Source organism: Rattus norvegicus, chromosome 10, assembly GCF_021556685.1.
Source record: "Rattus norvegicus strain SHRSP/BbbUtx chromosome 10, alternate assembly SHRSP_T2T, whole genome shotgun sequence".
In the NCBI taxonomy this organism is placed as follows: domain Eukaryota; kingdom Metazoa; phylum Chordata; class Mammalia; order Rodentia; family Muridae; genus Rattus; species Rattus norvegicus.
In genome coordinates, this window is record NC_141543.1 from 23,176,197 (window position 1) to 23,188,920 (window position 12,724).

The 12,724-nt window shown below is 51.1% G+C and overlaps 1 protein-coding gene across 4 annotated transcripts in view; it reads left to right on the forward strand.

The window, feature by feature from the left end:
* Window positions 1-12,724, forward strand: part of Stk10 (serine/threonine kinase 10) — a 97,259-nt gene that overhangs the window by 66,643 nt on the left and 17,892 nt on the right. For 2 of the 4 annotated variants that reach the window (XM_087571090.1, XM_087571092.1), the window contains 5 exons: window positions 727-900; window positions 1,920-2,468; window positions 4,803-4,933; window positions 7,703-7,826; window positions 8,557-8,736. In XM_087571090.1, coding sequence (XP_087427216.1) covers window positions 727-900; window positions 1,920-2,468; window positions 4,803-4,933; window positions 7,703-7,826; window positions 8,557-8,736 — 1,158 coding nt within the window. 4 annotated transcript variants of the gene reach the window in all.

A 12,724-nucleotide genomic window follows, 5' to 3' on the forward strand; every position in this document is an offset into this window, starting at 1 on the left:
GCTCTCTTCTGGTGTGCAAGCATACATACAGACAAAACACTCAGATACATAAAGTACGTAAATAAATAAATAAACAAACACACTCCAAAGCTTCAGTGACACACCTCCTCCAGTGAGGCCACACTCCCTAATCCTTCCCAAACAATTCCACCAACAGGGGACCAAGTATTCAAACGTGAGGCAATGGGGGCCATTCTCACTCAGAGCGCCACATTCTACTCCCTGGCCTCCATAGGCTCATGGCCATATCAGAACACAAACCATATTTAGATTGTATATTAGTCAGGGTTCTCTAAAGCAACAGAATTGGATGGAATGAAGCAGCTGAATGGGGGGAGGGCTAGCATGGGTTAAAAAGAAAGTAAACACACAGATGACATCTTCTCAAGAAAGAACATGGGCTGGACTCGGACTTTGCAAGGTACTTTCACATGAACTGCCTCATTTCATCTTCATGATTTCCCTTGGCTTCAGCATGATTGTCTGTCTGTCCTTCGGAGATGGTTCAGAGAGGAGGAGTGGCATGCTCAGGGTCACACAGCTTGAGTCGCAGAGTCGGGTGTTTCCCTCTACATGCAGGGCTTCTGAGTTCCCCTTCCAACTCCAAGTTCACGTGTTGTCTTGGGACCAGAGCTGGTCCTCGTTGCTCCAGGATGAAATCCTGCAGCCATTCCAACCCCACAAGTGGCTCGAGATGGCTCTAACGTAGGTGTCTCTTCTCCTCAGCATCCCTTCGTCAGTACAGTCACCAGTAATAAGGCCCTTCGGGAGCTGGTGGCTGAGGCGAAGGCTGAGGTGATGGAGGAGATCGAGGACGGCAAGGAGGACGGCAGGGAGGACGGCAGGGAGGATGGAGAAGAGGAGGATGGAGACGAGAAGGATGCTGTGAGTGCTGTTCCGGTAAGCCTGAGAAACATGGGTCTGAGGAGGGTGGGCCCCAGCCGCCCCTGGGAGCGAGATGGGGGAAGGATTCCTTTCTTCCTCTTGGGGCCAACTGGCTGGGAGCCCCAAACTCCCCAGGTGCCCAGGGCGAGGCTGAGCAAACTTTAGCCAGATCCAGGTTCTGGAGCATGCAGACCTGGACTTGTCCAAGGTCCTGGTCTCTCAGTTCAATCCTGGGTCTTAGGAGGATTGCTCTCCCTAGAGAGTCCCAGTAAACATGTTGAGTTGTCACAGAGCTGAAACCCTCCACCCCCCATGTATAGCCTTCGCTGGCCTGGAACTCACTATGTAGACCAGGCTGACCTTGAACTCAGAGGCCTTCGTGCTTCTACCTAGTGAGCACCGAGATAAAGGGTAGGTGTGTACTCCTGTGCCTGGCTCATTAAATTTCTAACTTAACATTTTAAACTTAGAATTAGGCTTCATTGTAAACATTTAAAATAAAAATCTAGGGCTGGAGAGATGGCTCAGTGGGTAAGAGCACTGACTGCTCTTCCAGAGGACCTGAGTTCAATTCCCAGCAACCACATGGTGGCTCACAACCATCTGTAATGGGATCTGTGTTGAAATTGCGAGAGCTGGCCTTGAGTGAGAAAGGGGAATTCCTCTGCACTGTGACAATTGTCTGGGCCTCTCTACAGCTGGCTGTAGTCTGTTTTCCTCATGAGACAGGAGAAGCTACTGGGTGAAATTATAACTAGAGAGGAGCGGAGTCTTCGTCCTTGTGGTATCCTGTTTAAGAAAGGCTATGGGGGGGCTGGGGATTTAGCTCAGTGGTAGAGCGCTTACCTAGGAAGCGCAAGGCCCTGGGTTCGGTCCCCAGCTCCGAAAAAAGAACCAAAAAAAAAAAGAAAGGCTATGGGGTGTGGTGGAGACTAGGCTCAGTGGTCCCTGCTCTGCTCTACGGCTGGCCTGTCACCTCTGGGGCCAAACCACCACCGTGGAGCCCCAGCAACTCAGCCTCGACTCTTTTCTAGCCCCCAGTCAACCACACTCAGGACTCCTCTGCCAATGGAACTCAGCCAAGCCTCAACTCTGACAAGCTTCTCCAGGATTCTTCTACCCCCCTGCCTCCCAGCCAGCCTCAGGAGCCTGTGAACGGGCCCTGTAACCAACCCTCAGGGGATGGATCCCCCCAGAACACCAGCCCTGCAGATGAGGTCTCCAAGAATGACAATGGCTTAAAGGTACCTGTTCCCCTCCGGAAGTCCCGGCCATTGTCCGTGGATGCCAGAATTCAGGTGACCGAAGAGAAACAAATCACTGACCAGGCTGAGAACCCCAGTTCTGCAGCCAGCAAACCCCCGAAGGTCAACCAGAGCCGACCTAACAGCAGCGCCCTGGAGACTTTGGGTGTCGAGACTCTGGCCAATGGAGGCCTGGAGCTCCCTGGCTCTGTAACTCCAAACCATTCTAAGAGGGCGTCGGACTGTAGCAACCTGTCTACCTCAGAGAGCATGGACTACGGCACCTCCTTGTCTGCTGACCTGTCATTGAACAAAGAGACGGGCTCATTGTCTCTCAAGGTAATGTCACCTGTCACCCTGAGGACCAGGGCAGCCATGTTGATCAGTGGGCCATGGTTCCATTCCCAAAAGCAGGCAGAAGCTGTTTACATTGTATTTGATTTATGCATTTGTGAGAGGGGCTAGGAATGAACCAGACCTTGTGACATGTTTAGCAGTACTCACACATGCACACACACATATATAACAGCCTCTTATTTTAAATGCTTCATGAGTTTGGCTCTTTAAGATTTTGGCTCACCTCATAGCTTAGCACCCCACATTGAGTCAGTGTAAGACAGTACTGTTACACAGTTAGTTTGGGTTCAGATTTTAAAGTTTGGTTAATAAAACTGGGGGAAGAACATTCTATAAGTGGAGGTTCCCTGGCTCGGGGCCAGCTCTGTGATTCAGTGAGGTTACCATCACTCTCCTCTCTGGCCTCCTGACTGGCAGTGGGTGACAATAAGTGCTGTAGCCACCTTGCGTAAGGTGCTTTAAACAGAATCGAAAGGCTGCTTCCTCCCACAGTTTCCCGATGGGCAGTGGAGACTCAAAGAAGTTGGCAGCTGGCACAAGGCTGTGTGGGTGAAGGCATGGCGGCGGTCACCCCTGGCCTTGTGTGCCTTTAGCCCTCTCCTCGTCCAGCAGCTAGGAGGTCAACCTCCTTCCTTGTCTGCCTCCAGCAGTTCTAAACTTACTGTTCGCCACCTGAACCCCCATACAAGGCTGATATAGGGGATCTGGGGGGGGGAGAGTGGTCCTGCACAATTCTCTACTACCTTCCAAGATTTACTCAATATAAAACACACGGTAGAAAGTCACACATCCGTTAAGTGCAAGCCGGGACGGTGGGAACGGCCAACAGCCCCACAGTAGCAGTTGGAGCAGAGAGAAGCTCCGTCAAACGGGAGCATCCGAGGAAGCTTCTTGTTTTGTTTCTTCAGAACTGACACAAGAGTCATGAACTGTCGTTTCCCAGCTGTGGCCAGTGGCTTTTACACAGAAGTGTCATCTTATTTAGGACAGCCAGGGCCTTGTACTTCTTGGGTTGGAGATATGAACCAATGGTAGAGTGCTTGCATTACATACATGAAACGACCTGGGTTCAGTGTTCAGTCCCTAGAACCATTTAAAAAGAAAAGGCAGTAAATGTCCTGAGCCCAGGTGAGGTAGGCTGGGCAGAAGCATACCGAGCAAGGAGCCAAATCAGCCTCTGGCATGGAAGGGGCTGGAAGGCTCTTGAACTATGTAGCAGAGGCAGTGTTAGGTTCTAGCAGGAAAAGTCTTTAGAGCTGGCAGAAAATTTAGTCAGTGGACAGGACAGAGGCCATTAGAAAACCAGTACCAGCCCCTCTCTAAATCCTCAACTAGTTAGAACCAAACACTTCCAACGGGCACCATATGCCATACCGCCATGACAGCTTGAAGAGTGGCAGGTAGGTCTCTCCAAGCAGCCGTTGTAGACTAATTATTCAGAGAGAGGTGATTGAGGGGAATGGCCCGTGAGGCTCCAGACAGGCACGGCTGCCCACCGGCTCCAGCCAGGTCAGCTGAGGCCAGCAAATCCAATAGGGATTGTGGCCTGTGATTGTGACTGGCAGAAGTAAATCTGTGGTATGAGCTGGGGCTGCTGTGTGCTCTGTGTGCTCCTCGGTAAATCTTCGTGGCCAGCTGGGAGGCTAGTTGTTTTAATGCTCCATGGACAGTGGAGAAAGCTGAGCTTCAGGCAAGAGGTCTTAGGGTTTTACTGCTGTCAACAGACACCATGAACAGGGCAGCTCTTATAAGGACAATATTTAATTGGGGCTGGCTTACAGGTTCAGAAGTTCAGTTCATTATCATCAAGGCGGGAACATGGTAGCGTCCAGGCAGGCATGGTGCAGGAGGAGCTGAGAGTTCTACATCTTCATCTGAAGGCTGATAGGGGAAGCCTTACTCCCAAACAGCTAGGACCAGAGTATTAAAGCCCACACCCACAAGGCCACACCTCCCAACATGCCACTCCCTGGGCTCAGCATATGCAAGCCATCACATGAGACAAGGGTCTTTCCCTGGGTTACAAAGGCAGCAGTGGCCAGTGTAGGTGAGCGCAGTTCTTTATGGCTAAGAGTTGGTTCCTTTCTCTGTATGGCTGTGCCCAACATACCTGGGTTTTGCAAGAAGACCTTAGTGAGGTAAAAGCTTTGAGAGATATCTGAAGCCTCATCCTAGCAGAAGGAAAGTGTCCTAAGGCCAGACGCCTAGGCCTTGTTTGGAACGCTTGGGGAAGGGGGACAGTGGATGACCACCTCCTTCCTGAGCCCAGGCTGTGCACCTCACCCTACCTGAGTTTGGGCACGTTCTCCTTGCCAGGGCTCAAAACTGCACAACAAGACCCTGAAGAGGACCCGCCGGTTTGTGGTGGACGGTGTGGAGGTGAGCATCACCACCTCCAAGATCATCAGCGAAGACGAGAAGAAAGACGAGGAGATGAGGTTTCTCAGGCAAGTCTAGGGAGGCCCCGGTGTGGGAACAGCTGGGGCTCCTGAGAGTGAGTGCCAGGCATTGGCCTTGAGGGTGGGACAGCTGTCTGTCCATGGTGTGGAATAGGGGGGCTGAGGCAAAAGGAGAGTGGTTTCGAGACCCTTTCTCCTGCATTCATATACTCACACGTCCATCTGTCTGTCCGTCTGTCTGTTACTGTCCATCTCATTCGTCCACATGTCCAGTGACCCATCTACTCAGCCTCTATCTGTGAAGCTGTGTCTCTCTCCTCTGCCTAGCAACCTAATCCCTGTCCCTGCACCCATCCATCCCTTGGCCTTCTCGTCTGTCCACGCATTCTTCCAGCTACCCGCCTACCCACCCATCTAGACACCACCTGACTGCTCATCTAGTTCTTTCTTCTAATTTATTTGTCTGTCCATCCATCCATCCATCCATCCATCCATGTACTTATCTGTCTACCCACTTGTCCACCCAGTTATCCATCTGTCCATCCACCTACCCATGTCTGTACTAATGTCTAATATAATAATGTATTAATGTACCCATCTGTCTAATCGTACGTTTAATCCGTCTATCTGCCTGTTTCTTCAGTTGTCATTTATCCATCCATCCACCCAATTAGCCACTGGGACAGATTGAAATCCAGATACGTGAAGCTATTTATAGCTTTTTTTTTTTAAATATTTATTTATTATATATGAGTACACTGTAGCTGTCTTCAGACACACCAGAAGAGGGCATCAAATCTCATTACAGATGGTTGTGAGCCACCATGTGGTTGCTGGGATTTGAACTCAGGACCTTTGGAAGAGCAGTCGGTGCTCTTAACCACTGAGCCATCTCTCCAGCCCTATTTATAGCTTTTATACCTGTGGGTCACATTTATACCTATGGGTCCCAAACACAATACACAGGCTGTCTTAGTTAGGATTTTACTGCTCTGAATAGACACCATGACCAAGGTTGAGTCTTATAAAGACATTTAATTGGGGCTGGCTTACAGGTTCAGAGGTTCAGTCCATTATCATCAAGACAGGAACATGGCAGCATCCAGGCAGGCATGGTGCAGGGGGAGCTGAGAGTTCTACATCTTCATCTGAAGGCTGCTAGTGGTAGACTGACTTCCAAACAGCTAGGCTGAGGGTGTTAGGGCCACGCCCACAGTGACACACCCGCACCAACAAGGCCACACCTCCCAACAGTGCCACTCCCTGGGGCAAACATATACAAACAATCCCACAGGCTAATTCTTGGTTGTGCTGCACACCGTGAAGGATCCACAGGGTGATACAGTAGTAAGTGCCTGAGATGGGCAAAGATTGTTCTCAGGGACCTCCTCATCACCACCCTGAGCTGAGCTTGTGGGATGATGTGAAGACCCCAGAGCTGGGGGCACGCTGAGGGAACCCCAGGACCTTAGAGACCAGGACTTCAGTATGGAATGCCAGGCAAGAAGGAGGGTGGGGTTGTGGTCTGCATGGGGGCAGGACCTGGGCTTTGTATGCTTCGAGGGAAGGGTGGAGGATTCCAGGCACGCCAGAAGGGGAAGTGGCACATAGTGACAGGCCCTGATGTCCCATCTGGACGGTCTATCTGGTCACTGTCTTGGCTGCAGAACGGTAAAACTGACTTGGGACGTGGGGGGCTGTCCAACACCATCAGCCTCGGGCTCAGGCTGGGCTGGGGCAGTGGCCAGGAGGGAGCAGGGACAGGATTCAGTGTACATCTCAGAGGCAGACCCATGAGCAGGGGAGGGAGTGGCAGAGAAGGAAGGTATAAGGCGAAGCCACATGCCTGAAACAGCCTCACACTCCAGTTGTCTCTAACAGCCCTCCGGGGGGGGGGGGGGGGGGGACACTGTGAGGAAACTGTCAGATAAGCCGTGCGCCTCGGGACTCTCATTGACAAGCGAGCTTCTGCCTGAGTTTTCAGTGTGCATCGAGGCTTCCCGGACTGCTGGTCTCAGACATGAGGATGCTCAGAGCGCCCAGAGACCAGGGCTTTGCAGACGTCATCATCGCTTTGGAGGAAACGTCCAGCACTTCAGAATAGAAATAGTTTAGGACGTTCTAGTGATTTCCTCCATCTTAGCCAGGGGAATGAAATTCAATTATAAACGACACTGTTAAAAAAACACACTTTTGGGCTGGGGATTTAGCTCAGTGGTAGAGCGCTTACCTAGGAAGCACAAGGCCCTGGGTTCGGTCCCCAGCTCCGAAAAAAAAGAACAAAAAAAAAAAACAAAAAAAACAAAAAAAACACACTTTTAAAAAAAATCACATTTAAAAAAGTTTTTAAAAAAATCCTCATTCAATCCAGAAGTGAAATTGGGGTGCCTAACAGCTCTGAGGTATTGCCAGTGTCTTCCAAAATGTTCTAATTTACATCAGTACCACGCGGAGTGTGAATTCTTCTATATACTTGTCCACTTTGGTTGCCTTTTATATTCTTTTATATTTGCGTTTTGAATTGGACAGGCAATTTTAAAGTTTCTTCTCGTTTCTGCACTTGTTTGCTTTATGCCTGTTTGTAGTGCGGACAGACCACTTTTGGGGGTGGCGGTTAGTTCCTTCCTCCTCGCTGGTCTCCGAGCATTCTTTATCTGTGGAGGACGCTCACCTTCTCGTCAGTGAATATCAACCAAAGCCCGACCCGCGTCAGTGGGATTCTACTCCACAATCCATCCTTCCACGGCCCAGACTGCGGGTGCTGTGGTCTTAGGGGCCCCCTTCTCACTGGGGAACGTCGTGTCTGTCAATCCGCAGGCGCCAGGAACTCCGAGAGCTTCGGCTCCTGCAGAAAGAAGAGCATCGGAACCAGACGCAGCTGAGCACCAAGCACGAGCTGCAGCTGGAGCAGATGCACAGACGATTTGAACAAGAAATCAACGTGAGTGAGAGACGGGCCGGGGGGCTTCTGGCCGGGGGCTTCTGGCCGGGGGGGGGGGGGCTTCTGGCCGGGGGGGGGGGGGGGCTTCTGGCCCGGGGGCTTCTGGCCCGGGGGCTTCTGACCCGGGGGCTTCTGGCCGGGGGCTTCTGACCTGGGGGCTTCTGGCCCGGGGCTTCTGGCCCGGAGCTTCTGACCCGGGGGCTTCTGACCTGGGGGCTTCTGGCCCGGGGCTTCTGGCCCGGGGGCTTCTGGCGGGGGGGGGGCTTCTGGCCGGGGGCTTCTGACCCGGGGGCTTCTGACCCGGGGGCTTCTGGCGGGGGGGGGGCTTCTGACCCGGGGGCTTCTGGCCGGGGGGGGGGCTTCTGGCCGGGGGGCTTCTGGCGGGGGGGGGGCTTCTGACCCGGGGGCTTCTGGCCGGGGGCTTCTGGCCCGGGGGCTTCTGGCTGGGGGCTTCTGGCCGGGGGCTTCTGGCCCGGGGGCTTCTGGCCTGCATGTTTTCTTCAGATGGTAGGGGTGTGTAGAAGGGTGGTTAGGTCACAGTGACCCTGAGTCACACAGAGGAAATCCCCTCTGCGGAGTGCCATGCCGCAGGAAACAGACTCAGAGAGGTTAAGTAGCTCGCCCCGGGACACACAGCAAAGGGTGACTGGGCTGGGGGACTGAAGCCTGGGTCTAGTAGACTCCGAGGTATGAAGTGGCTTCGTTACCTCTGAGTCTGTGCCCCTTCCAGGCCAAGAAGAAATTCTATGACGTGGAGCTAGAGAACCTGGAGCGGCAGCAGAAGCAGCAGGTGGAGAAGATGGAGCAGGACCACAGCGTGCGTCGCAGAGAGGAGGCCAAGCGGATCCGCCTGGAGCAGGATCGAGACTACGCCAGGTTCCAAGAGCAGCTCAAGCAGATGAAGAAGGAGGTGGTGAAGGGTTGTGGGGCGGAGTGGAGCGGGGATGGGGTGGGGAGGTAGGGGCCTCTCTGCTCTAAGGATTGGCCTCTGTCTTAGTTGGGATCCTATTGTGGCAAAACGATGGCCGGAAGCAGTTTGGGAAGGAGAGGGTTTATTTCAGTCTACGGTTCCACTGCACTGTCCATCAAGTGGGGAGTCCGGGATGGGTGGGTGGGCGGGCGGGGCAGGAACCTGGAGGCAGGAGCTGACATAGAAGCCATGGAGGGTCCTGTTTACTAGTTTGCTCAGCCTCCTTACTTACAGAAGCCAGGACCACCAGCCCAGGGGTAGAACCACCCACAGTAAGCTGGGAGCTCAGTCATCCATCAAATAAGTGCTTCTCAGGCTTGTCCACTGGCGGATCTGGTGGGAGCATTTTCTCAGTTCAGGGTCCTGCTCCCCAAGGGACTCTAGCTCCTGTCAAGCTGACATACAACTAACCAGCACAGCCTCCCTGCTTGTCTTAGTTAGGGTTTACTGCAGTGACCAGATACCATGACCAAGGCAAGCCTTATAAAGGACAGTATTTAATTGGAGCTGGCTTACAGGTTCAAACTGTTATCATAAAGGTAGGAGCATGGCAGTATCCAGGCAGGCATAGTGCAGACAGAGCTGAGAGTTCTACATCTTCTTCTGAAGGCTGCTAGTGGAAGACTGACTTCAAGACAGCTAGGCTGAGGCTGTTAAGGCTATGCCCACAGTGACACACCCACTCCAACAGGGCCACACCTCCCAACAGGGCCACTCCCTGGGCCAAGCATATACAAACCGTGACACAGGCTAATTCCTGGTTGCGCTGCACACCGTGAAGGATCCATAGGGTGACACAGTAGTGAGTGCCTGAGCTGGTCATGTTGATGAAATTATGTAATGACTTGTCTCTCAGAGTCTGTCCCTGTCCTGAAGCTGAGTTTATTAAATGGTTCAGAGGTCCTGCACCATATCCCTACAAGGAACCCTGGGGACTTCTTAGTTAAGACCCAGATTATTTTTCTGGTTGGGAAAATGGGTGCCAAGCCAGTCAGTAACTTCACTGCGCTGGAATGCAGCTCAGGGGCTGTCAGGCGGAACTTGTTCTCGGGCCTGCCTTGCCTGCCAGAAACCAGTGCTGGATGTAAATGGTCTTGGGAGTCCCTGGCCCACCTCTTTGCCAAGTGGCCTCACAGGACTCGGCCTTCCTTCTTCTTCTGCCTCTTCCCTCCATCTTGTTTCTAGTGTCATCCATGCCTTTGACAGAAAACTCAGACCCTGTGCTCGACGGCTGCTTTTAACCTTCTGTCCCCCAAACCAAAGCAATCAGCTTGTAAAAGTACAGCCACAAGTCTAGGTCGTAAGTTGTGTGGTAGCACTGTCACAGTCACAGAGACAGGACTGGACGCCACACCTGATACAGAGACGAACTAGTCCTTTAGGAATTTTATGTAAGTCTGTGTTTCTGAGCCAGGAGTCTTCCGTCCCCAGCTCTCTGGGACACTGACAGTGTTGTAGATAGGGGATGGAGTTTGTTGATCTCGGAGCCAGGGGCACTGGCTCTAAATGGATGGGACAGTACCTCCTCACTCTCAAGTCCCCAGAGTCAGTAACGCTGTAGACAGGAAATGTACCTAGAGCAGAGAGGCCAGAAATCTTGGGACCAGACTCAGCCGCAAAACCCAAGACCATTTTACAAAAACCTAGGAGGGGGCTGGAGAGATGGCTCAGCGGTTAAGAGCACTGATTGTTCCTCCAGAGGTCCTGAGTTCAAATCCCAGCAGCCACATGGTGGCTCGCAACTCTCTATAAATGAATGCCCTCTTCTGGTGTGTCAGCAATAGCATGCTTATATACATAAAATAAATATATAAATCTTTAAATATAAGAAGATAAAAATAAAAGCCTAGGGAATGGAAGAGAGGGTGAGGCAGGCTAAGCACAGGTCAGTGACATCACACAGATGCTCTGAATTCGTCCTATCTCTACAGCGACCGACCGAGGGTGGTCCACTTGCTTGGCTTTCCCAACCGTTGGCCTCATCAACTTCACTGTTTTTCCTTATCCACCCTGATGGTGTGACGTCTCACCGTGACTTCTGAGTTTGCACGAGTCCCTTCATTTGCTCCCCTACCGCCGTGTGTCAGTCTTTTAGAGGTTTACAGTGGTTTTGTATATCCCGGTGAGAACATCTTGAGTTCAGTTTCTGTGAGGGATAAGGTGTGGTCAGGTTCGGCGTTTGCTTTGGGATGCGTATCCCGGCATCATGGGTTGGAAATACCCACCTCCCTCTGCTAAGTTTTCTTTGTGGAAAAGAAGCTGACTGTGTGGGTGGATCTGGTTTGGTGCACTTAGGGTCTGCTTGTCATATGGGTTCTTCTGTCTGCGTCTGTGAACCCAGGCTCTGGTAAACCTCGGCATCACGTGGTGTGAGTCCTGAGTCTTCGGCCGTTTTGCCTTTTCAGACACACTGTCGTGTCACTTCGCCAGACCTGTAAAGAAGCCTCACCAGGACTTTGGGTCAGTTTGGGTGGAATGGTCATCTGAGCCCTCAGCGTCAGGCAGTTTATATGCATATATTTTCTTTGATAACTTTCGCTAGTGATTTTTAATTCTTAGTAATTAAGAATTACACTTACGTCTTTTGGGTAGGGTACTTTTGTAAGATACTTTAAGATTATCAATTTAAGGGACTGGAAAGAGGGCTCAGCAGTTAAGGGTACTTAACTGTACCATCAGAGGACCTGGGTTCAGTTCCCAGCATCCAAGTGGCAGTTCACAATTGTCTGTAACTCCAGGTCGAGGGGGGGGGGTCTGCTAACTCCCTCTTCCGCCCTTTGTCGTCCCAGGCACATAAGTGGTGCACAGATATACATGCAAGAAAAACACCCATAAACATAAAATAAAAAGTTTCAGTCAATTTAGCTAATTACTAGAGGATAGAGCTATATTACTGTTCGTGCAGGGGTCTTATATGTAGCCTTTGATTTTTTTTTTTTTTTCCAGAGCTGAGGACCGAACCCAGGGCCTTCCTTGCACTTGCTAGGCAAGCGCTCTACCACTGAGCTAAATCCCCAACCCTTATGTAGCCTTACTGTCTTATTCTAGGTGGGGTTTTTTTTGTTTGTTTGTTTTGTTTTGTTTTGTTTTTTGGTAGGTTCCTTGAGGTTTTCTGTATACACTGAAACAGTTTCATTTCCTCTTTTCAGTTGATGTACCTCTTACTGCTTTATAGTGCTGGCTCAGGTCCAGCGAGAGGTTGGCTAGAAATAGTAGAAATAGTTCTTCCTTGTTCGCAGTCTCGAGAGGAACACGTTCAGTATTTCCTCATTAAGTCTGATGCCAGCACCAGAGCACTAATTTGATTCTGATTTTTTTTTTTTTGAGACAGGGTTTCTCTGTGTAATAGCCCAGGCTGCCCTGGACTCTATTTGTAGACCTGGCTGGATTTGAACTCACAGAGATCCACCTGCCTCTGCCTCACAAGGGCTGGGATTAAAGGTTGCACCACCATACCCAGCTTTTTTTTTTTTTTTTTTTTTACTAAGTATCTGGCCAGCAAAGAACAGGCCAGGTAGACCAGGATAGCTCTGAGCTCAGAGTTCTGCCTGAGTCCTCCGTTAAAGACCCTTCTGGCTTTGTTGGTGGCTGTGGTGATGGTGGTCATTGGTTTGGTTTTGTTGTTGTTGTTTTGTTTTGTTTTGTTTTGTTTTTCAAAACAGGGTTTTTTTTGGTCTGGAACATACTCTGTAGACCTCAAACTGACAGAGATCTCTCCAGAGTGTTGGGATTAAAGGCGGTGCCACCACTGCCTGGTTCAAATTCTTTTCTAATAATACTCTGCGACTTCCTCTTTGACCCATAGGCTACTTGCTGTGGAGTTTTAAAAAGTTTATAAGATTCTTTTTATGGTTGAGAACTGTTAGTAAGTGTTCCATGCATGTGCCGGCTGGAGGGTAGCATAAACGTCAGCTTGACAGCGTCCTTC